This window comes from Fringilla coelebs (assembly GCF_963513975.1).
Source record: "Fringilla coelebs genome assembly, chromosome: 20".
Taxonomy (NCBI): domain Eukaryota; kingdom Metazoa; phylum Chordata; class Aves; order Passeriformes; family Fringillidae; genus Fringilla; species Fringilla coelebs.
In genome coordinates, this window is record NC_140046.1 from 4497432 (window position 1) to 4520275 (window position 22844).

The window sequence follows — 22844 nt, forward strand, 5'->3', positions numbered from 1 at the left end:
GTGTGCAAAATACTGATTTTATGGTAGGTACAAAATAAGTTGTCACCAGCTCTAAGGAAATGTTTATGTGCTTTCTCTCAGTAGGTAAAGTTATTTCAAAAGTCAAAGATAAGGATTGCACAAGCTGAGGGTTATTCTTGTATATAAACTTTTATAGAAGTATTGAAATAAACATAATTTCAAACATTTTTTTAGTAATTGTTCTGGAATTGTAATTTATAATATAACTCTTTCCTCATGAACCCATATTTCAATGAGTTGTTTTTGTGTCTACAGAATCACAAATGCTAAACTGAAGCAAGACAATAAAATTTCAGATGTAGGAGCCTGAAGTGCAGCAGGAAGGGAAACCCAAACCCAGACAATTTATATTAGTTAATAACCTGCAGTATTGTTTGTTTGTTTATCTTAATCAGAACTCTTTTAAATAAAAGTTGTTACGGGACTTTTCTTATAACTTCTGTGAAATGTCCAACTATTAATTTAATTCCATTAAATATGGAATGTGTTGGAGAAAACACTTTTAGTGCTTTGAATAAAGAACTTCATAAAGGGAGCACAAACCTCTGGTGTGGATACAAGAAACTCCAGAAAGCACAAGAAAAAACATGTTAAAGTGTTTTTTCCCCTTTTGTTCTTTATGTCTGATCATTCTTCAAAGACTCATTACCAAAAAAAAAAAAAAAAAAAAAGAATAAAGTCTGACAGTTTGATTTCTTCTCAATTTCTTCCTCCCCCTCCAGCTTGTGATCATGTGTGTGGTCACAAGCATGGAATATATTGGGAATGGCTGAGCCTGAGGCCACAGAGGACACGAGTGACACACAGGAATGAACAAATCATGGATGGGTTGTTGTGCCATAAATTATAAATCTTTGACCCAGAAAAAGCAGTTTTGCTTTTCTCGCTTTCAAATCTGTGAATTTGGAGTTTCACAGATATTTAACTCAGCTTGGTGATGTTGTCCAGATTCCTAATGTCAGTTTTGATGGATTTTTTTTCACATGCCATGGGTTTGCTTTAATAATAAATATTTTATTGCATTTCTGTTGTATTTTTAGAGTGAGGAGCCATCCCACTGCACTTCCTCTGGTGTGTTCTCATGCAATTTTTTTGTTGTCTCTCTCTACCAGATATAAAACAGTGGCAATGCTGCTCATTCTGTCAGGAATATCTTGCAAAGGCCCGTGGTGTTCTGGCCATGGTGTGGTTCACTGTGTGCACCTCAGGAGGGGGATTTGTAAGGAGTTTAAAAAGGATTTAACAAGAATTTGTGCAAATAGTGACTGGAAGTCATGGAGAGCTGAGCATCCCACTCCCTTGGGGTGCTGAAAATGTTCCAGAAAATCTGTGTGACAGCTCTTTGCTGTTTGCAGAGAAAAGCTTTGAAAAGGAGAGTTTTATCTGGAAATTCCCTGAGGATGGAGATTACAGAATTCCCAGCGGGACTGAAGTGAATTTGAGGGGTTTGGAGGGTTGGGACACCTGGTCCTGTCCAGCACTGGGAGTCCTGGTCCAAGACTGGGATCTCCTGTGGCAGTCAGAGCTCACAAACACACAGAGCTGAAGGAACCCACCACTCCCATGAGCTACACCTGTGTCCATATTCTTAGAGAACAATATTTACCAATTATTCTCATTATTTTTGGCTTAAGAGTGATGGTGACATATTTTAAGGCATCAGAGTGGCTGTGTGCTCAAGAGCCACAGGGGTACAAAACCAGTGCCTGAGCACAGGGCAGGGGCTGCTTTGATTTTGCTTTTCCTCAATGCATGTCTGTAATAAAATGTGGATTTATTTGACTAAAGTGTGAATTTTTTTTTAAAAAGGCATTTAAGGTAATAATACCCTCCTAATAATATCTACTCTAAATACTGTGTATTTAGTTGTAAATTGGTGGCTCTTAAATTGCACTGAATATATATATATGTATTTATACTGTGTTTTTAATATATATTTGGTGTTTATATATATATATATATATGCATGCACACTGTTTATAAATATTATTTTATATGTACATATAATGTTATATGTACATATAATTTCCTGTTCATATACAGTGTTTTATATACTCACATTGTGCTTTAAATATATATTGTATATATTTTACACACATATTTATAGGTAGGTTTATATTTATATTTATATTTATATTTATATTTATATTTATATTTATATTTATATTTATATTTATATTTATATTTATAGGCTGTTTAGCAGCTTTATACTCACTACATGCTTTAGACTTACCATAATATTCACATTTCTAATAATGCGTCATACTTAACTTTTTCTGCATTTCTTTATCCAAACCTTAAGATGGCCAAACCCTCATTCCCCCAGCTCTAATGTGTTTGCATAACTCTCATCCTGCAGTTTTTTTTTTTTTCCTGGCTGCATTTCTTCTGCTCCTTATTCTCTTTGCAGGGAGAGGAGCTGGAGTCAAGCGAGGATTTCTTGGTGCTTGCGTGAGGGATTACAAAGCTGCATCACTTGTGTTCCTCCTAAGGCTCCTTTATCCGTCTGCCCCTAATCTGATTTTAAGTCTGGACTAGCAGGAAAGGGTGAGGGTGTAGCTTTAGGCCTTGGTTTGGGCAGAGCTCCCACCTCGCTGGGGGACAGTGGCCGATTAAACCTCTGTGCCTTCATTTTAGCAATTCCATCTCCTCTGGTCCATCCTTGCTTTTTTGTGGTCTAAATCCCCCAGGCTGACTCAAGTTTTAACCTCCTTGGTTTAGTCTGAGTTTACAGCATCTGTGAATAGAGAATCCCACAATGGCTTGGGTTGGAAGGGACCTTGAAGGTCACCCAGTGCCACCCCCTGCCATGGGCAGGGTCACCTTCCACTGTCCCAGATTGTCCCAAGCCCCATCCAGCCTGGTCTTGGGCACTTCCAGGGATGGGGCAGCCACAGCTTCTCCAGGCAACCTGATTTTTTTGGGGTTTCTGGACTATTTTCCATAGTGCTCAATTCAATTTTTAACTTCCTTCTCCAGCTTACCCTGGGTTTATATTGCATCACTTAAACCGAAATAGTTTTATTCTATTTTATTCTATTTTTCTACTTTTTTATTCCAGCTTTGTGGAAAATCAGAGGGAGAAGGTTGTTCCTGAAAAACTGGCCTGAAGTTTTAGCTCACAGTAGGAACCTGCTGCAAGATTTGGTCCAGCATCACAAGAAACCACACTGGAGGGATCAGTCAAAACACAGATGCTCTCTGGATTTGGCCAACTGCAATTTCTCTCTTCTTTTTTATTACCATTAAAAAAATATGGCTTAATAATTCATGCTAGTGTTTAGCTCATGTGGCAAAAGAAAAGAGGCATGAATGGGAATAATTTCCAGCCAAGTAAAAATTCTACTAAATAGTTTTGTTCTTTTTTATTAAAAAAAGCAGAGTTTAAAATTTCTTTTTAAATACAGTAAAACTTTGATATTTTCCACTGAAGTATATTTGTTGCTTTGGTTTAGTCTGTCAGCAGCTTGTCCTCTATCTTCTAACACTTGCAGAATTTTCAGTTCACATTTACCAAAACCCAGAACTTCTTTCAAGGGGACTATAAATGTTTTAATAGGTAGATTTTATATTTTGAGTGGTCTGTGGTGGATGTTGTCCAAGAAATAAGTTAAACGGTTGTGGGCTGTGAGTTCTGTGTTCATTTGCAAGCAGCTTTTGTTAAAGGAAAAAAAAAAAAAAAAGGAAAAAAAAGGTCAAGAATTTGTTTTCCTCTTATTTCTGGAAGACGAAGAAGATGAGTGGCTTGATAAAATGGCGTTGACAAGTTCAGCTGTTAACCATATTCTCTTTAAATAATATTTTACATTTTTTTTTTCCTATTTTTTTTTTTTTGGTTTTATATCAGTCTGTAGAAAATCATCACGGTAAAGCTACATATCCTGCGGGCGAGTTCTGGAAAAAAGAAGAGATAAAACTCGTGTTCCCGTGGGCACGGCCGGGCCGGGGCGGTGTGCGAGGCCGGGGCGGTGCCCTGGGGCTGTGGTTCACATCAGGGCGATGGGTTTGGAGCCGGGGGTGTTGCTCAGGTAGGAAGGGGACACCGTGTCCAGCTCCATGAAGGCCGAGTAGAGCGTGGTGAGCTGCAGCTCCGGCGCGCTCCCGTGCGCGCTCCCGTGCGCGCTCCCGGCGGCGCCGCCGCCGCTCTCCAGCTGGCAGTGCGAGGGAAAACACTGCGGGGATGATGAAATGAGGACGAGGGGATCCACGGCCAGGCTGTCGTCCTTCAGCTCCTCCCAAAGGTTCCCTGCAGCAAAAAACAAGCCAAGCCAGGCTGGTGAGCAGATTCCTTGGAGCCCTGGGTGCTGAGAATTCTCAGCTTTCTGCGCTGAAAGGCACAGAGAGAATAACACTACACTTGGCCTGAAAGGGCTCCCAAAATTGAATGGCAGAACTGAGATTATGAAGAGAAGTGTGTAACATCACAGGCTGGAAAACTTAGAATTTAAGGTTTTTAAATATATATATATAAAAATAAATAAATAAATAAATAAATAAATAAAATATAGCTATAATATTATAGCTTATATGTGTCATAATAGATGGTATGATTTATATATAAAATATATATTATATAAAATTATAGAATATGGAATATAGAATATAGAATATAGAATATAGAATATAGAATATAGAATATAGAATATATATATAATATATAGTATATGATATGGTATAGTAAAGCATATATTATATACAGAAGATATTAATATAATATTTTTATATGTAATAATATATAAAATATATAATCATACCAATGTATTATTATATATAATTATATTTTATATGTTATATTACAATATAGCCTTTATAATATTATAATATATAGCAATATAGCAATACAGCAATGTATATATAATATATGATATATAACATATGATATATAACATATGATATATGATATATGATATATAATATATAATATATAATATATAATATATAATATATAATATATAATATATAATATATAATATATAATATATAATATATAATATATAATATATAATATAATATATATTATATAACAGAATATATAATCAATATGGTATATTATATATTATATACAGAATATATTAATATTATAATAATATATAATAGAAATACATTATAATAGTTGTGTATTGTTACATACAATTATATTACATCTATTATAATATTATAATATATATGGCAATATAGCTATATATATATATATTAAAAATATGTATCTATAAAAGGCATTACATATATACACATATATGTGTATATACATATATTTTCAGGTGGTGGCTGGTTGTTCTTCACCTTCCTCTTCTTCTCCATGGGTTTGGGTGGTTTTGTGTAATGGGACAGAAAAGCCTCTGCATCACAGACTTTGGGTGGTTGGTTATTGGGTTAAAAGCAAAAATAATTTAGGTGTCATTTCTTAATTGGACAGTTTAGCCTTAAACGACCTTGTAGAGAAAGATAGTGAGCCATTTTGTAGCTTGTTAGTAGAGTGCTGTAGAACTCACAACTTGTATAGATAAGAAATAATAAACATTCGAGCCTGAGCACAAAATACCATCTTCAATCCTGACCTTGACAGAGGCAGAAAAGGAATTAAAGAATTGACACAGATTGATTCAGATTTCTTTATATTTTCTCTCCATATGTTTCTTTATATTTGCTTTTTGAATCATTGTGTTGCAGGAGATGCTGGTTATTAAACATTTGTGTGGAGGTGACCCTAATCCCTTGGGACTGAGGGAGGAGGAGGAGGTTGTTTAGATGGTTATTATTTGTCTGTCTCCATAAATTTAAATCTGGAAGAAAACAGCATTAACTTAAGAAAATTATTTCAAAAATTCTGTTAGAAATGTATATTTATGAAGAATATAAGAAGACACCTCAGAAGAGCATCCTTTTTAGCAGAGATGTGGAATCAATATTGAGAAAGAAAAGTGATAACCTGTTAATTCAATCACATTTATTTAGCTTGGTGCCTTTCACTCGACAATTCTCTTGTAAGAATGGCACTAAATAGTTGTGCTCGGGCAGCTTTCAGTTGAAAATATGTCTGAATTTAAAGAACACATTCTAAAATCTGTGTTGCAGAATTCAATATCAGCAATTGTAGCCAGGGCGCCAGTAGGAAACTTTTTTACATTCCTGGATGCAAACCTGTAGCTTCCTCGGGAAACGTTTAAAAGATTTAACACAAAATTGCATTGTGTTGATATAAAATGTAACCCAGGAAGGTGGGGTTTGTAACAGCAGCGTGGAGATGAGGGAAAAGGGAGAGAAATGATCTTGTGGAGGTTGGGATGGGATGGGAGGGATGGGATGGGATGGGATGGGATGGGATGGGATGGGATGGGATGGGATGGGATGGGATGGGATGGGATGGATGGGATGGGGTGGGAGGTAACAAACCTGACTCTCCAAGATAAAATCCCCTCCCGCACCTACCTTGGAGATCAAAATCGGTGAGGGATGGATTGAGAGCATCGATGTCGTTGCTGAGGTCTCCCTCCTGCAGCAGCGTGTCCTGCACCGTCCTGGCGGGGGAATGCTCGGGCAGCATCTTCATCCCGCAGCTCGGGGGGCTCTGAGCCGGCACTGGGGAATCCTGAGGGATGCTGGGCTGAGTCCGGAGCTGGCTTTGAGCCTCCCCAGCAGGGAACAGGCTCGGGGGCTCGGGCGTGTGCTGCAGCAGCGCGGTGGGGATCTGGGGGAAGCCCTGGGGGGACGCGTAGCAGCCGGGCTGCTGCCCCCCCAGCAGAGCGGGCAGGGGGCTCTTGGCGTGCAGGGCTGCCGAGGCGTGGATGCCGTGGAAGCCCTGCGGGATGCCGGAGGAGAGCGAGGGCTCGCACAAGGGATGGGATTGCGCTGCCATCTGCCTGGAGAGCGAGGCACCTGCAGCGCCCGTCGGGCTGCACGGCACCAGCGACGAGCGCAGCTTCTCGCTCTTGTCGCCTATCAGGGTGTCAAGCTCTTCTGGAAAACAAAGGGAAAGCCCGTCACCGATTTATTCCTGCACAGCTTGCAGCAGGAATTGCATCAGAAAGTGACAAGGGAAGGTCCATAGCTGGCTTATCCCTGCCTAGCTTGCAGCAGGAATTGTGATGCTACTCAGGAAATGGCAAGGGAAAGTCCGTGGATGACTTTCCCTGGATAACTTGCAGCAGGAATTATGGTGTTATTCAGGAAATGGCCAACAGACGTCTTAGTTCTTATATATTAAAATCTCCATGCCTGAAATTCTTAGTTGGAAGGGACCCACAAGGATCGTCAAGTCCAGTTCTTAAGTAAATGGCCCATACAGATTGAACTCACAAGCTCAGTGATATTAGCACCATGCTATAACCAACTGAGATGTTTTCTTTTCAATTACTGCTGACAAGTGAGTATGTAATAAATTCCACTTTTAGTTTTAAAGGTTGGATACTTAGCAGCTAATCTCAGATTTTATTTGATATTTCATATTTCAGCATTCTTTTTGTCACAGAGTGGTTTGGATTGGAAGGGATGTTGAAGATCATCTCATTCCACCCACCTGCCATGGACAAGGACACCTCCCACCACAGCAGGCTTGGTGCTTTTTATTTTAAAGTTTAGTGAGATGTCAAGAGAGAATATTTTCTTGGTGGAGCTTCTTTGTGCTTATCTGTAAACACCTACAAAATCAGGTCTACTTTATTTCTGCCTTTAAATTTTTTTACTTGTTTTGCCAACCATGAAAAACCCTTAAATACTTTCCTAAATCATATTTAAATTCTCTTACGGATCTTGGTGAAAAGAAGAATTCTGGGGAGAGCTGTTGGAGAGCTAAAACACCCACAAATGACTGACCTGGCTTTGCCATACTCTTCCTCACAGCAACTGGGTCTTTCCTCTTCCATTTCTGAAGCTCCTCCTGCATCTTGTCAATCTTGGCTGGGTTCAGGGCCCACAAGCAGCCTTTCCTAGAAGAATTCCCTGACTTGTTCTCAACTTTCTCAAAGCACTTGTTCAGAGATAAGTTGTGGCGCACGGAATTCTTCCAACCATCTGGAGCTGTCTGGAGAAACAAGCCCAGTGTGAGAACAAGCTAAAAAAAAATAAAAATTAAAAGCTAAAAAAAAAAAATCATTAAAAATGTATGTGTGTGTATATATAACTCTGTTTTGACTGGTGAGGTTACAAGAAATGCTGTTTGAGTTTGTGCCTTCTCTGCAGCGAGAAACTCGTACGTTAGAGGGAAGCCACAAAAATGTTGCAGTCATGTTGTGTGGGAAGAGAGGGATCAGATAAAATAGTAACTGATCTTCTAAGCAAAAAGGTTGCCAGGGACCTGCTGGATCTTTTAGAGTGAATTTGCACATCACCAGAACTGAGTGTGCAAAAATCCATGTTCTAGAGCTAACAAGAAATCAGAATCTATTTTAGGAATATTTCCAACTCTTCATTAAAGTACTGTGCGCTGCCTGGGCTCAAATCCAGTGTCCAGGCAGACTTCAAAGGGATTTCTCATGCTACTGTAGGTGTAACTTTGTGTGCTGGCCAATTACATAAGCAAATGGTTTAATCACAAGCCCTCCAGATGAGATACAGTTTCCACAGCTGATCACTCATCTCTGTGCTTTGCATTTAATTTTAACTCAGTAGGAGAAGCTGGAAGGTTCTTTAAACTGGAGCATTAAAATGGTTCTTTTCTTTTTGCCAAAAATTCCACATATTTTCTTTTCAATTTCTAATAAGAATTGCAGGAAAGGAAACAGCTCTCTGAAATAAGGGGAGGTTATCCATGGCTATTGATTCATACTCGTGGATGCAAATATTTGTCATCATAACTGTTTGTGTCAAGCACAGAATTATTGAACAGAGAGCATGAGAAATAAATGTGGGTTTCCACAGTCTTTTTAAAAATGTTTAAAATTAGAATTTCCCTCTTAGGTTCATTAAGGTTTTTTTTTTTTTTCCATTTTACATTTTTTATTAATAGGATCCTTCTCTCATAAAAAGCCAGAACTTTGATAATTTGATAATTTCTTTAATCATTGCCCAGTCCATCAGACTTCCTCTTAGGTGATCTTTCATAAATGGATCTGAGTCCATTTTGGCTTACACCAGGCATATTGTGAATTTTGAACATACTTTGATGAAATTATTGTTTCAGGATTTAATTTTCTGTACATGCTTTTATAAGGAATGTAAAACCTGTTGTTTTGGGGCTTGTAAAGAACTATTGTGTGGATTAAGGCATTAAAAGCCTTATTGATGAGATGAGGACCAAATTTAACACTCACTTTCTTCACTAAAAAATAAATAGGTGTGGAATTAAATACATACTATTTACCAAAAGAGAAACTATTTTCCCTTCAGAGAAGCAGAGCTTTTTCCATTTTGGCCCACCTGATGTCAGCATTTCACTACTCTGTCTCATGGGTGAGACAACACAAATTGAAATAGGAGGGAAGAGAGAAGAGAAGAGAAGAGAAGAGAAGAGAAGAGAAGAGAAGAGAAGAGAAGAGAAGAGAAGAGAAGAGAAGAGAAGAGAAGAGAAGAGAAGAGAAGAGAAGAGAAGAGAAGAGAAGAGAAGAGAAGAGAAGAGAAGAGAAGAGAAGAGAAGAGAAGAGAAGAGAGAGGAGAAAACCCCAAATCTTTAAAAGCTTTTCTGCCACAGGGTCACACTAAACATGACAAATCATTTTTTTCTCCATTTCAGATAATATTCAAGTAACTTTCTGCTGGTTCCAAAAGTGAATAAAGCTGTTCCTGCAGGTAAATTGTGTATTTAGCTACTGAACAAGCTGACCTGGAAGAATATTCCTGTTTCTTGCCCTGCACAGAGGCTCCCCACACCCCTGTGTACCTAGACAGGATAATTGGTGTTTCTGCTCAGATGGGAGGGGCACGGGCTCCTCAGAGCCTTGCAGAACGTGTGGGGGTGGAAATTAGGAGATGGTTTTAGAAACTGTACAAGCAAAAAGTACATGGATTGATTTTGGAGGCTGCTGCCAGGAGCTGAGCAGGTTCCTGCATTAAATTTGGGATTGCTGAGCTGTGAGAATTTATGTGCCCAGGTAGGGCTTAACACCCTGAGTGTGTCAAGAGAAAAAACACCAGTTTTAAAAGCAGGTGTGACTGTTGAATGAACAATGAACAAATTGTTAAATGAACAAACTTTGGCTGCTGGGGCTGCCCTTGAGCAGCTGGGATCTCCTTGCTGTGGCTGATTTTGGCACTCAGCACGCTGGGGATGTGAGTGCAGAATCACAAACCCAGCTGGGGAACCCCAGGATCATCGAGGTGGGAAAAGCCCTCCGAGGTCACCGAGTCCAACCATTGGCACTGCCAAGGCCACCACCAATCCCTGTCCCCAGGTGCCACCTCTGCAGCACCTGAGCCCTTCCATCCCACCACAGACCTTTCTGCCCTCTCAGCCCACTGACAACAACTCCAATTAAAAAGATTAAAGCTTTCTCTTAGACTCATTAATCACTACAAAAAAAAAAAAAAAAAAAGAGAAAAGAGAAAATTATTGTCCAGCCCAACTGATCCTGACCAGCTCTTGAAGTTTAAAGAGTTCAGTGATCTTGCAAAACCCTTTCTCTTTAAATCTAGGTCTCAAGAGAAGGGAGAGGTACATCAAAGACTAATTCAACTTTAGCTGTGTAGATTTTTTTTTTTTTTTAGGACGTAGGAGTTGGATTGCTCTGTTTCAACTAGAAATGAGATTGTTGCATCATAGAAACTAAATTTGCTGTGGCAGCGAATCCCAGTTAATTTGACTCTGCTTGTATCATCCCATGTCTCCCAGCAAGGCTCTGTGTGCTCTTGCTCTCTCTTTTTTTTTCTCCAACCTAAATTGCTTCCCCTCTCCCTGCTGTATTCTGGTTTTTAGTGAGCGCTGGTAGCAGCAGCAAAATGTTCTTTGCTGATTTTTATGTGGTTTTATTTTGCTGAAGACTCTCCAAAAGCAGGGAGGATGGAGGATATTAAATTTTGCCATGTATTGGTAATTCTCTGCTGTAAAGACCAGAGGCAGACCGGGGTTGATGGCTGTAAATGTAATATTTGATTGCTCAAATGGTTATTTTTATTTTAAGGATGTTGCAGTCAAATGCATTTGGCTGCATTTGTAAGTAAAATGCAAAAATAAAACTGCTACAAAACAGGGAATGTTTGGGGAGTACCCCCTGCTCTGTTTTCCTACAGCAGTGACGTCATTCTCATCTGTTTTTAAATGAATTTTAAAAAAAGACATGAGGTTCTGAAAAACCAGGAAGGACCAGGATGGGGACACCTGGCAGAGCCACAGTCCTGAGTCTGAGGGATTCTGCCTGTGCTGGCAGCAGCAGTGTTGGATTTAAAGCTGCTGATTAATTTTGTAATCAATTGTGTCATAAAACAACAGAGAATTAATTTCAGTTTGATCTGAGGAATAAACATGCACATGCCTGTAAAAATTATCAATAATATTCCTGCCTCTCTGCTTGGAACTCTTGCTATATTCCTGTGGATTCACCTGGGATTTCTAGTGAGAGATTTCTTCATTTTTTTTCCTCCCTTTTCTTGCTTGTAACAAGTGATGGAGTACTCAGTGATTCCTTTGGGAGGAAATTTGGGAGTGTGATGGATCCTGACAGCTCTTCCTCTGTGATAATGTGTATTTTTCTCTGGTTACTGACATATTCAATCTTCTTTTCTTTTGTGTGTGTGTGCTGCATTTATCCTCAGTGTCCAAAACCACTGCAAAATTGTATTGGAACATTTATTTTTCATTATTCTCAGTGCTCCTTTATTACAAATGTTTGAACTGCCTTGCTGTGGCTGTTTTAAATTTGCCTTGATTGCTGCAGGCCAATTTGCAATAGGAAACAGGACAGACTCACTGGCTTTATTTTCATTTTTGGGCCTTGCTCACAGCTGAGCTCACCCACTGTGGACTCCAGTGAGGAGCTTTTGAAGAATCAGCAGAAAAATAAAAAAAAAAAAGCCCTGAGAGGAGCAGCACTTGATGATTCCATTACAGCTCTTTCAAAAATCTCAACTAATCCTCGTGCTCTGGGGTGCCTGTGCTGACTGAGCATTTCCCACTGCCATTCCAAGGGAGAGGAGCCATTCCCTGCCAGCAGGGATCCGAATTTCAGTGCTGCTGCTGCAAACCACCCAGCCTTCCCTCCCCAGCTCACCGTGTCATTATCAGCTTAGTGCCATCAGCACAGCTGACACTTTGCTTTGTGCAGGGCATGCAGGGGATGCTGTTGCCCAAGAGGAATGTCCCAGCTCCAGGATGGAGTGAGACAACCTGGAATTCTCTGCTTCCACACCAGTCTGGGGGTGCTGCTGGTCAAGAGCAGTTCTGCCTGTGTTTGAGAGCTGACAGGAAGCAGTGAATGTGTTTTTTTAATTATTTACCCTTTTTATGGGCTGCTGGTGAGGAATGGTCACTGTTGTACACCCAAGCTCAGAGCTGGAACAGTTCTTAATGTCTTCTTGAATTTCACATTTCTGTGTAGGTGCAAAAGGCTGGGGAGCTTGAGACCATGGGAGTGTGGAGGGTGTAATTGATTTGGTATTAACCTCCAAAGAAATAATCCCTTTTCCTAGCTGGAATCCCATCCCTTACTCCCTCTGCTGACAGATAAGCTTAGAGGGAGATTCCCCTCCCCATCCCTGTAGAACTCACCTTAAAGTAAGGGAAGTGTTCTGTCATGAAATTGTAAATCTCACTGACTGGCAAACTCCCTGTCTTGCTGTTTTTGAGAGCCATGAAGATCAGGATGCTTTAGGGAGAGAAAAAACAAAAAAAGCATTTTAGCCTCTTCTGCCTGACTCCTCACCACCAAAAACAGACCGTTTTTTGCACTGTGTGTAATTATTCTGACTTTCACTGTCATAGCACAAATGCAAAGAGGATTTCATGTTTCCACTCAGTCGTTTACAACCATGTCCTTAACTCCAAGCTCATCTAGAAGGTCCAGCCTGGGTTTGAAATAAAAGAACATAGAAAGCAGAATCAAGACCTTCAAATCCTGCTGGTGTGCAGTTATTGAAGGTTTTGTTTGACTGGTGGAGGCCACAAGGAGAATCAAACTGACAGTGGGATAATTAACATTAAATTGCCTGATGTACTTTGGGGGCTAAACCCACGTGCTGACTGCCATAGCTGATACAATTTCAAGGCATTTCCTTGCTCCAGAAACTGGGGGAAAAAATCAATCTCAATATAGAACTGACAGCTAAGCAGCACCAGTTGCGTGCTGATGAAATTCCCAACATTTAAATTTTTTCCTTAGAGAAACATGTCAATTTTGGTTTTTTTTCCCTTTGGGGAGCGATCAAGACCGTTCCCCTGCTTTCCAACACTTCATTTCTGTGTGCCTTGGCTGGCCCCAGAGGCTGGAACGTTTTGTGATCCACAGGGACAGGACAGAACACCCCGGGAAGGAGACAAATGGAGCGAACGTGTTGCTGCGAACGATGCTGGAAGCAGGCCAGGGGTGAGCAGGGTATTTCCTGTAAGGTGAGGGCTTGGAAAGAGATTGGATTACCTGTAGGAGTAGATGGGTTTGGGGAACAGAGGCTGCTGGGATTCTTGGCTGCTCTGAGGAGCAATCCTTTGGTAGGGGTAGTGCGAGGAAGCGATGTAAGTCACGGGGTAGCTGCCTCCTGAGGGGTACTGGGGGGACAGCAGAAATGTTATTTACTTCAGCAACAAACTCCCCAAAATATTCCCTAATAACAGCGTTCTTTCTGAGGATAGAATGGGAAAAAAGTGTTTTCTTCTTTGTTGCCTGCTGTGAGGAGCTGTGTCCTATTAATCGTCCCCAGGTAATTCTGAATTTTATAGACTTTAAGCTTATCTCCCTCCAGCCATCTCTTTTGAAGTGTTTCAGCCTGCTCAGCCTCCCCTGAACATGCACACAAATAATGAATGATGTCATTTTATTGACATCAAAAACCCAAACCACCAGGACAAAAAAACTTCAATGTTCACCTTATAAAAACCAGCTGAGGAAGTAAAGCTGCTAAAAATGTAGGAAGAAACAGAGTTTTGCCTGAGTCTTATTTGGGTTTGTGTGCTATTTTTTTTTGTTGCTTTTTTCTTTAGGTGGAGAGGGTACAGAAAGGCAAAAATTGAAAGCAGATCATATTTGTTCCTTAGGGAGCAGCATCCCAAAATCTCAGTTAAAATTGTGCAAGGCAGGGAAAAACCCAACAAACAACAACAAGAAGTTTAATGGATGTACCAGAATACATTTAAGATGAAGGTGTCATTATGGAATAAGCCAGTGATGCCATTCCAGGGGCCAGGAGAGCAGCATGTGGGACATTTTTGGGGTGGTTTCACACTGCCTGCCTCCTGCTGAGGCTGTTGGGCTGCTCCCTGTCTGTTCCCTCAGAGTCAAATCCAAGGAAAAGGCTTCTCCACAGGGCCAGGAGCTCGTGTGCTGTTAAGCACCACCTCAAGTGACTTTTCCACTCCATTTTCTCTACCAGAAAGCTGAAAAGAATAGCCAGGACCCTGAAAATCAGACAATATTTATGCCACTCTTGCCCTGGCCCTGGGACCAGCCACAGAAGCTCCCTGAGGAATGCTGACCTCACTCCCCAGGAGATCTCCAAGCCTGTCCCAAGACTGAAGTGATGGGATCACCAGGATAAAAAAACAGATAAAAGATGAGATGATCCCCACACACAGCCTGGATTGCACCAGAGCTTCCATAGATTTGTTCTCAATTTTTTAGCACAGCCCTTGGTCTGTGTTAAAATATTCCACATTTTTCTTCCTCAAATTGCAGCTGCAACCTGCTGCAAAGAGACTCCAGGGGCAAAGGAACACGATGCAGTTTAGGTAAGATAACATCAGCTGGGAGAGAGGAAATTCTGCCTCTTGCAGATGAATCTCTGCAGGTGCCAGGGGTGAGGACATGGCCAAAATTAGAAGTCCTGTCACGGGCTATTAAAAAAATCTACCTGGGTGCCTTTCCTGGTACTCAGAGGTGCTGAGCCCTGTGCTGGGGTTTCACTGCTCAGCTCCAGCAGTCCTGTGCCACGAGGTTTGTGTGGTTCCTCTGGAAAATTATCATGCAGCTCTCAAGACCCATTGGGAAAAACACCTTGGACATCTCAGTTTCTAATTCCTTTACTTTTTTGGATCAATAGTTTTGACTGCTCTTGGTCTTTGCCCCCTTAAAACAGCAGAATATTCACAGTTTATTTATTTATTCTGTACTCTGAATAATTGATGCCATTTTCTCAGTAATTTTATGCTGGCTGCTGGAGTTCTTCTGGCCTGTTTGCTTTTATCTTTCTAGCACTGAACTGCCTGAAATGGAATGTGGAAAACCAGACTGAACGGACTCAGTTGTTTGCATGGTGAAAGGAATGAAATGTGCATAATTAATCATGTCCTGCCTTGTTAAACCAAATATTGGGCACAATTAGAGTCTCCAGAGCAGCTGTGAACTAATTTTTGTGTGCACTGTGGTGCTCCCTGGCTGCAGATTTTCCCCCAAGAGCAGAAAACCACGCATTTCCTACAATAATTCCGATTTTTATTGGTTTTGGTGGCTCTTTGAAAGGAAACATCCCTAAGATAGGGCCGGTTTTGATGCCATCATGAAAGGCCAGACCTGGGTGTTTGAGGGATTATTTCTGTTTTATTGGTTGCATGAATCCTTTTGGAGGGGTGGGAGGCTGGGGAATGGGCTGGAACGACAGGCTGGGGCTGGTTTTACAGTCTGCCGTGGCATGAAAGGTGTTTTATGGTGGGTGGGAGGGTGAGTGACTCCAGCCAGTGTCTGCTGCTCATTTGGGTCAATAATAACTCATTTTCCTTCTGAGTCACCCCTGGTGCTGTGTCCAGCCCAGGGGAAGGTGAGGCTGTTTTATCATCTGCACAGAATTAATGAAGGGGCTGAGTCCCTCTAATGAGAGCTGAGCTGGGGCATCCCTCACTCCAGGGCCCGTTCTCCAGAGGGGAACTTCCTTGGAGAGACTGAACTTGCACTGCCCCATTCCAGCTGGAATGGCAAGGGTTAATCATGCAGGAGAGCTTCTTCCCCTTTTCTCAGCTCTTTTCATTTTCCAGCACGTGATTGCGGCACAATTCTTTCACCTATCACACCTTTTTAAAAATTTTATTTCTTAATTTTTATTTTTTAAATTTAATTTCTATTTTATTCCTGAGCAGTAGAACACCTTGCCAGGCTTTTTTTCTACATTAGCATTTAAGCACAGGTATTGAAAAGTCTGACAGAAACCTGCTGCACTTCAGAGGTTTGTCCCAGTGCCAGCCTGCAGGTGGATGGAGGATTTTCCTCTTGGTGCCTGTTGGATCTTGCCTGGCAGCTCCCAGGAGCTTTTAAATCTGGAGGGTTTTGGAATGGGATCAGCACAGGAACAGCACTGCTGTCAAATCAGCAGGGGCAGGGGAAAGGTGCCTGCTGCAGAATGAGTAAAGAAATTAAGAATATTCCATGAATTCACCAGATAAGTGGGGTTTCTGCACACAGAAATGGCATTTTTATGGTGGCTGATAAACATGGAGCTGTGACATATCCACAATAGTTTATATTTGCAGCAGAGCTTTTTTTTTGGCACCATTTTGGGACTATTTTCTTCTAAAATAGCAATAATGGATTTGTAAGTTAGGATGGTAATGCAATAGCACAATTCCTTTCATTATATTTGTATTTATATTTGTATTTATATTTGTATTTATATTTGTATTTATATTTATGTTTATAATTACACTTATATTTATATTTATATTTATATTTATATTTATATTTATATTTATATTTATAATTATAATTATATTTATATTTATATTTATATTTATATTTATCTGGTTTTATGTTTATTTTTATTCTTATTATTGTCAGTTATGCTTCAGCTGAATAACCTTTCTCTGGGGATGATGTAAGTGGCAAAAGGTTTCAAAAGAGATGTATGTGCCATCAAGCACAAGGAAAGTGAACATCATTTTGCTGTTCCAATTTTACTTTGAAATATTTTTCTATGCTTGGTCTGAGTTTTAACAATCTATTTAGTTTTTTTTTTTCCTGAAGTTAAAGGAATTAAGTTAAAGGAAGTTAGTGTGTCACCCTAGGACACACAGTTAATTAAGATCTTGAAATATCCAGAGTTATATTAATAATTTATCTGGCTCCAAAACAAATTTTCTTGAGTGCAATGGTGAAAATATAAATATCCAGCGCTAAGATTCCATTTCCACAAGTTTTGGTTGGGTATTTTTGTTTTCTTCTTTTTCTTAACAACCATCTTAAATTGCATTTAGCTGTGGTTCTTTTTAGATCTTATCCTCATAAACAGAATACAGGCATATAAACACGGCCCTGCAAGCCCACAAACACAAAGATACTTCAAAATCCTTTTAAAAAATTATGATTACCACAATTTTTGTACCATTTGAGTGCTAAAAATGGGGGATTCTGGCGCTGTACTGACCTGATGGAAGGGGTGTGAGGAGCAATACATCTGCTGCACCTGGGGCTGGTAGCAATACAAGCCAGGCTGCCCTTCCAGGGGGGATGTCCTGAGCTTCATCTCTGAATCCTGCTGCAAAACAGCCAAGGAAGAGCAGTTAGAGAAAACAGCTGAACTTAAAATGAGATAATTAATCACTGTCTGGATTTGCCTTCGTTGCGTTGAGTTTTTGGGGCTTAATTGTGTTTTGGTCAGGGTTAACAGAAGCTGGTTGATGTTTTGGAATTGCCTTTGGTATGGGTTTGGGGTTTAGTTGTGTTTTGGTCAGGGCTAGCAGAAGCTGGTTGATATTTTAGGGGTTTATTGTCTGGGCTGAGCCATCCCTGGCAGTGCTGGCACAGGGGACGTGTCCCTGCCGTGGCAGGAGGTGACACTGGATCACCTCGAACGTCCCTTCCAACCCAAACCACTCCATGGTTCCATGAAGAAACACACCAATCCCTGCATTTCCATCATTACATCCTGAAAAAAGGAAATCCCAGCCCACATTCCATGCAGAGAGCAATTCAGGAAACATCAAGCTCCCTTGATATCCTTATTTTTTATTTTTTTTTCCCTCCCTGCACTCACAAACCACACTCTCCAGCTTTCATTCCCTCGTTTTTCATTCTCCCTGATTTTATCTTGCAGGCTGGCAGTGTCTCCAGCTGCCTCTGGAATTTTGGCAGGTCTGTAATGCACAGCAAAGAGGTGGCAGAGAAAAACCCCACTGGGCTGACTGCTGACTTCAACCAAGATGCAGGAAATGTGTAAAAATGGAGGAGGAATTCAGTGAGAAACTTTTCCCAAGAATTCAATAGCACTTATCCTTCTGCTTTAAAACATGGCCAGCTTTTATGGCATTTTGGCCTGTCCAAAAATATTAATAAATAAACATATATACACATTATTTTTTATATATCATGAATGTAGTATAGCTAATAAATATAAAAATATGCAGTATTTTAATGTTATATTATTAGAGGCACAAATTAGACTTGTTTCACATCCACCACTATTAAACATCAGTGTTATCTTGATGAAGATTTTTGGAAATTCCAACTTTCCAGGAGCATGAAAGTGATTTAAAAGTGGGAAGCTGGGTTCTGGCAGGACCAGGGGAGACACCAACAGGGAGTAGCTACACCTGCTTGTAAAGGGCTCCTGCACTGCTGCCTTTGCCTCCTGCAGCCCAGGGATTTGGGAAGAAAATGGGAATTTTTTTCCATCAGCTGCTCGTAGGTTTAGCAGCACTGAACTCCTCTGACCTGGATGAGTGTTTATCCAGGAAATAAGAGATTTAGATCAATTTCCTCCTTAACCTGGATGGCTTCAATCCCCAGGTATGTTCCCTGACAACATCTCTCCATTCCCCTGGTCTTAATCCAATTAAGGCTTTTTTTTTTTTAAAACTCCTTTTCCATTTGGTAGCCCTGAATTCCTCCTCTCTCAGCCATCTGGAGCCAGCTCAGGGCTCTCCTCTGGCAGGTGGAGTTGTTCTTTTTGGCTGCAGGAGATGATCAAGATGCGCTTTACACCTTGGATCACAGCAGAGACATTGTGGAGACACTGGAGGGGAATTTAATTTGCTTTTCAGGGATCTCTGCTGCCCTAAAGAGGCAATTGTACTGAAATCAGCCCAGGAAACTTTGCACTGCACATACAAATATCAGAGCTGATATTTATTTTTGGTGGCACTGATGTCTTGGAGTTTTCTCTTCTATTTGCACTGAGAAAATTGCAGGTGAGCTGAGGTGCTGGACCAAATCTGCTCCACATCCTCATGCTTGAAAATACTGTTTTGTGAGCTTTTGTCTCCAGAAAACCCCAGCTGATGACAAATTGGGACATCTAGGATCCGTGTACCCCATCTGATGGAAAAATCACCCGTCCTTGTGCATCTTGCTGAGGATTGTTTGAGGAGAAGACCAGAACACAGAGAATTTGGCCAAATAAACAGGGATATGTGTAAATCTGCTTTCCCTGAGCTCCAACCTGTATCTCGACAGAGTGACAAACATCTAGGATTTGTGTACCCCGTCTGATGGAAAATGTGCATCTGAGGATTGTTTGAGGAGAAGACCAGAACACAGAGAATTTGGGCAAATAAACACAGATTTGTGTAAATCTGCTTCCCCTGAGCTCTAGCCTGTATCCCGACAGAGTGACAAACATCTAGGATTTGTGTACCCTGTTTGATGGAAAATCACTTGTCCTTGTGATTCTTTCTGAGGATTGTTTGAGGAGAAGACCAGAAAATAGAGAATTTGGGCAAATAAACAGGGATATGTGTAAATCTGCTTCCCCTGAGCTCCAGCCTGTATCTCGACAGAGTGACAAACACCTTGGATTTGTGTACCCCATCTGATGGAAAATGTGCATCTTTCTGAGGATTGTTTGAGGAGAAGACCAGAACACAGAGAATTTGGCCAAATAAACACGGATATGTGTAAATCTGCTTTCCCTGAGCTCCAGCCTGTATCCCGACAGAGCGATCAACACCAACGCAGTCACCACAACAAGAAAATCCTTCCAATAAGCAAACCCTTCCAAAAGCACATTTCTACCACTGAAATCAGGGCAAGGAAGAGCAAACCCCCACTGACCAGGAGCTGGGGGCCGTGCTCCTGCCCCGTGGTGCCGTACTGGAGGCCGTTACACCACGGCTGCTCCGCCGAGATGTTCGGGACGTGGCTGGGAAACGCCTCCGGCTCCTCCGCAGACCCCGGCAGCCCCTCGAAGCCATCGATGCTCCCGTGACTTTTGAAGGGAGAGGTTTCTGGTGGCAGGGCCTGGTGAGCCTCCTGGAAAACATCCTCGCCCATCTGCCTCTTGTAGGGGTGGAAGGGGCTCCTGGCGCTCCGGAGGAAGCGCTCGTAGCCGCCGGCCGGGCTCTCCTCGTAGCTGCAGCGCCGGAACCGCTCGGTGCTGAAGGATGCTCTGAACTTGTTCTTGGCACAGGGGATCCCTTGGCTGGCTGGGAACCCCCCCTGGGTCAGGTCCTGGCAGGGGGAAGCGGGGCTGGGGCTGGGGGAGGATTCCGAGCTCGTCCGCTCTGTCCTGGAGTCTGGCTCGTAGGGCTGGCAGCTGTAGCTGGGGTTGTCCTGCGGTGGGGTTGGAGATCGAGGGGTTCAAGGTCAGGATTGAAGTCTGAGATAATTAATTATTGTCATTGTCTAAGTTATTTCTTTATAGAAATTTTAAAATGTAAAAAAGCTGCGTTAAGAGCTGTGACGGAATATTGATATTTATTGATTTAATGTTCGGATATAGGTTTGAGCAAATATTTTATTATTGTCATTGTCCAAGTTATTTTAATTGTCTAAACTATTTTATTACTGTCTGAGTTATTTTCATTGTCTAAGTTATTTTATTATTTTCACTGTCTAATTTTAAAACATAACATTTATATTTTAATTACATTTATATTTTAATTACATTCAAATATAAATATAATATGTGATGGAATATTTGCCTTATATTTGTTTAAGGTAAGGATTGAAGTTTGAGCAAATATTTTATTATTTTCATTGTCTAATTTATTTATAGAAATTGTCGAATTTATTTAATTATATATATCTTATATATAATATATAATTTATTTAATGATATTTTTATCTAATTGTCTAATTTATTTATAGAAATTTATTTATTTAAGGTTAGTATTTAAGTTTGAGCAAATATGTTATTATTTTCATTATCTAAGTTATTAATTTATATATAGAAATAAATATAATTAAATATATATAAGTATAAATATATAAAATTATATAGAAATAATATACTAAAATAAATATAATATAAATAAAATTTAAAATTTATTATTTATTATATAAATATATAAAATAATTAAATAAACAAATATAAAAACATTATATATAAATATAAAAATATTTTATATTTTTATATTTTTATATATATATATATATATATATATATATATATATATATATATATATATATATATATATATATATATATATATATATGAAATTATAATTATTTATTTTAAAATCTGAGCACCAGGCTCTGGGCTGACCCTCCAACCCTCCTGTGCCACCTCCTGCCCTCCCCTCTGCACTCCAGCAGAGACAAACCTCTGTAATCTGGAGGAGAAAGGCTGGAGCAGGGCTGCACTCCTGCTCCAGCCACTGAAAATATGCACTTAATGAAAAGATGCAGATTTCCCTACATCAGGGAGGAGTAATTAGTGGGAAGCCTTTGAGAGGACACAGGTCAGGGTGCAGCGCTCAGGGAGGGGGGAATGGAATGTCCTGTGCTCCACACCTGATCACTGAGTGCTCCCTTCCCTCCCCAAAAGGGAGAAATCCCACAAGGAAAATCAGGATGAACCCGGCTCTTCCTGCAGGGGAGCACAGCCCAGCTTTCCCTCTCCAAAAGGGAGAAATCCCACAAGGAAAATCAGGATGAACCCGGCTCTTCCTGCAGGGGAACACAGCCCAGCTTTCCCTCTCCAAAAGGGAGAAATCCCACAAGGAAAATCAGGATAAACCCAGCTCTTCCTTCAGGGGAGCACAGCCCAGCTTTCCCCCTCGTTTTCAGGAGTGGAACAGAACATCCAGCTGGAGTTCAGGATCAGCTGAGCGGGATAACTCAGGTTTCCACCCGAACCTGCCGGCGTTTGCTCCGTCACCGCTCGGTTCGGTGACATTCAGCAGGAGCACAATCCCTGATCCATGCAGATCCATGAACTCTCCTGATCCATGAAGGAGGAGGACAGGCCTGGGCAGGTTTTACTCACACTCTGCTGAACTGGGGATATTGAATCCCCCTGTGCCTTCATCAGGTCCTGCTGGTCCCTTTCCAGAGTGTCCGAGGGAGAAAATTTAATGTTGGACTGGTCCTGGAGTAGTGAAACCATCACCAAACCCACGGCAGGCAGGAATCCTGTCAGGGCAAAAAAAAAAATCAAATTACAGTAAGCACTTTTAAAAACTTGAGCTGGGAAATAAAGCCCTTGTTGGGTGCAGGGGAGATAAAGCCCTTGCTGGAGCCATCCCGAGGAATTCCTGATGTGGTGGGATTCTTTTTTAGCTCTTGAAGAAATGTTCTGTAGATGAAATTCCAATGAAGATGTGCTACGGGGTTGCTGTGGGTTCATCCCATAATTTTTATAACAATAAGCACTTTCTTTCTTTTCTACAGGATCATCAATTAATGAAAATGTGTTGTTTTGGGGTGATGCAAATTTAGCAACACCACTCCATTGAGAGATTGGGATACAAAGGCACCCCAGAGGGACTATATTAAAAAAAAAGGATATTTTTATCATTACTCAGACTGATGGTTACAACACACTTATATTTTCACTTTTGTTTTTTATTAGTCCCAATCTCTTCAGCCTTTCTGTTCTGTTTTGC

The 22844-nt window shown here is 40.7% G+C and overlaps 1 protein-coding gene across 1 annotated transcript; it reads right to left on the reverse strand.

The window, feature by feature from the left end:
- Positions 1-4007: 4007 nt before the first annotated feature.
- Positions 4008-22345, reverse strand: FOXN1 (forkhead box N1; the record flags this gene model as incomplete). The annotated part of the gene is made up of 8 exons (XM_084219099.1): positions 4008-4267; positions 6451-6978; positions 7834-8041; positions 12656-12752; positions 13521-13648; positions 17446-17556; positions 20070-20567; positions 22226-22345. The coding sequence occupies 8 exons, from the start codon at positions 22343-22345 to the stop codon at positions 4008-4010; spliced, it is 1950 nt and encodes a 649-aa protein (XP_084075225.1).
- Positions 22346-22844: the final 499 nt, after the last annotated feature.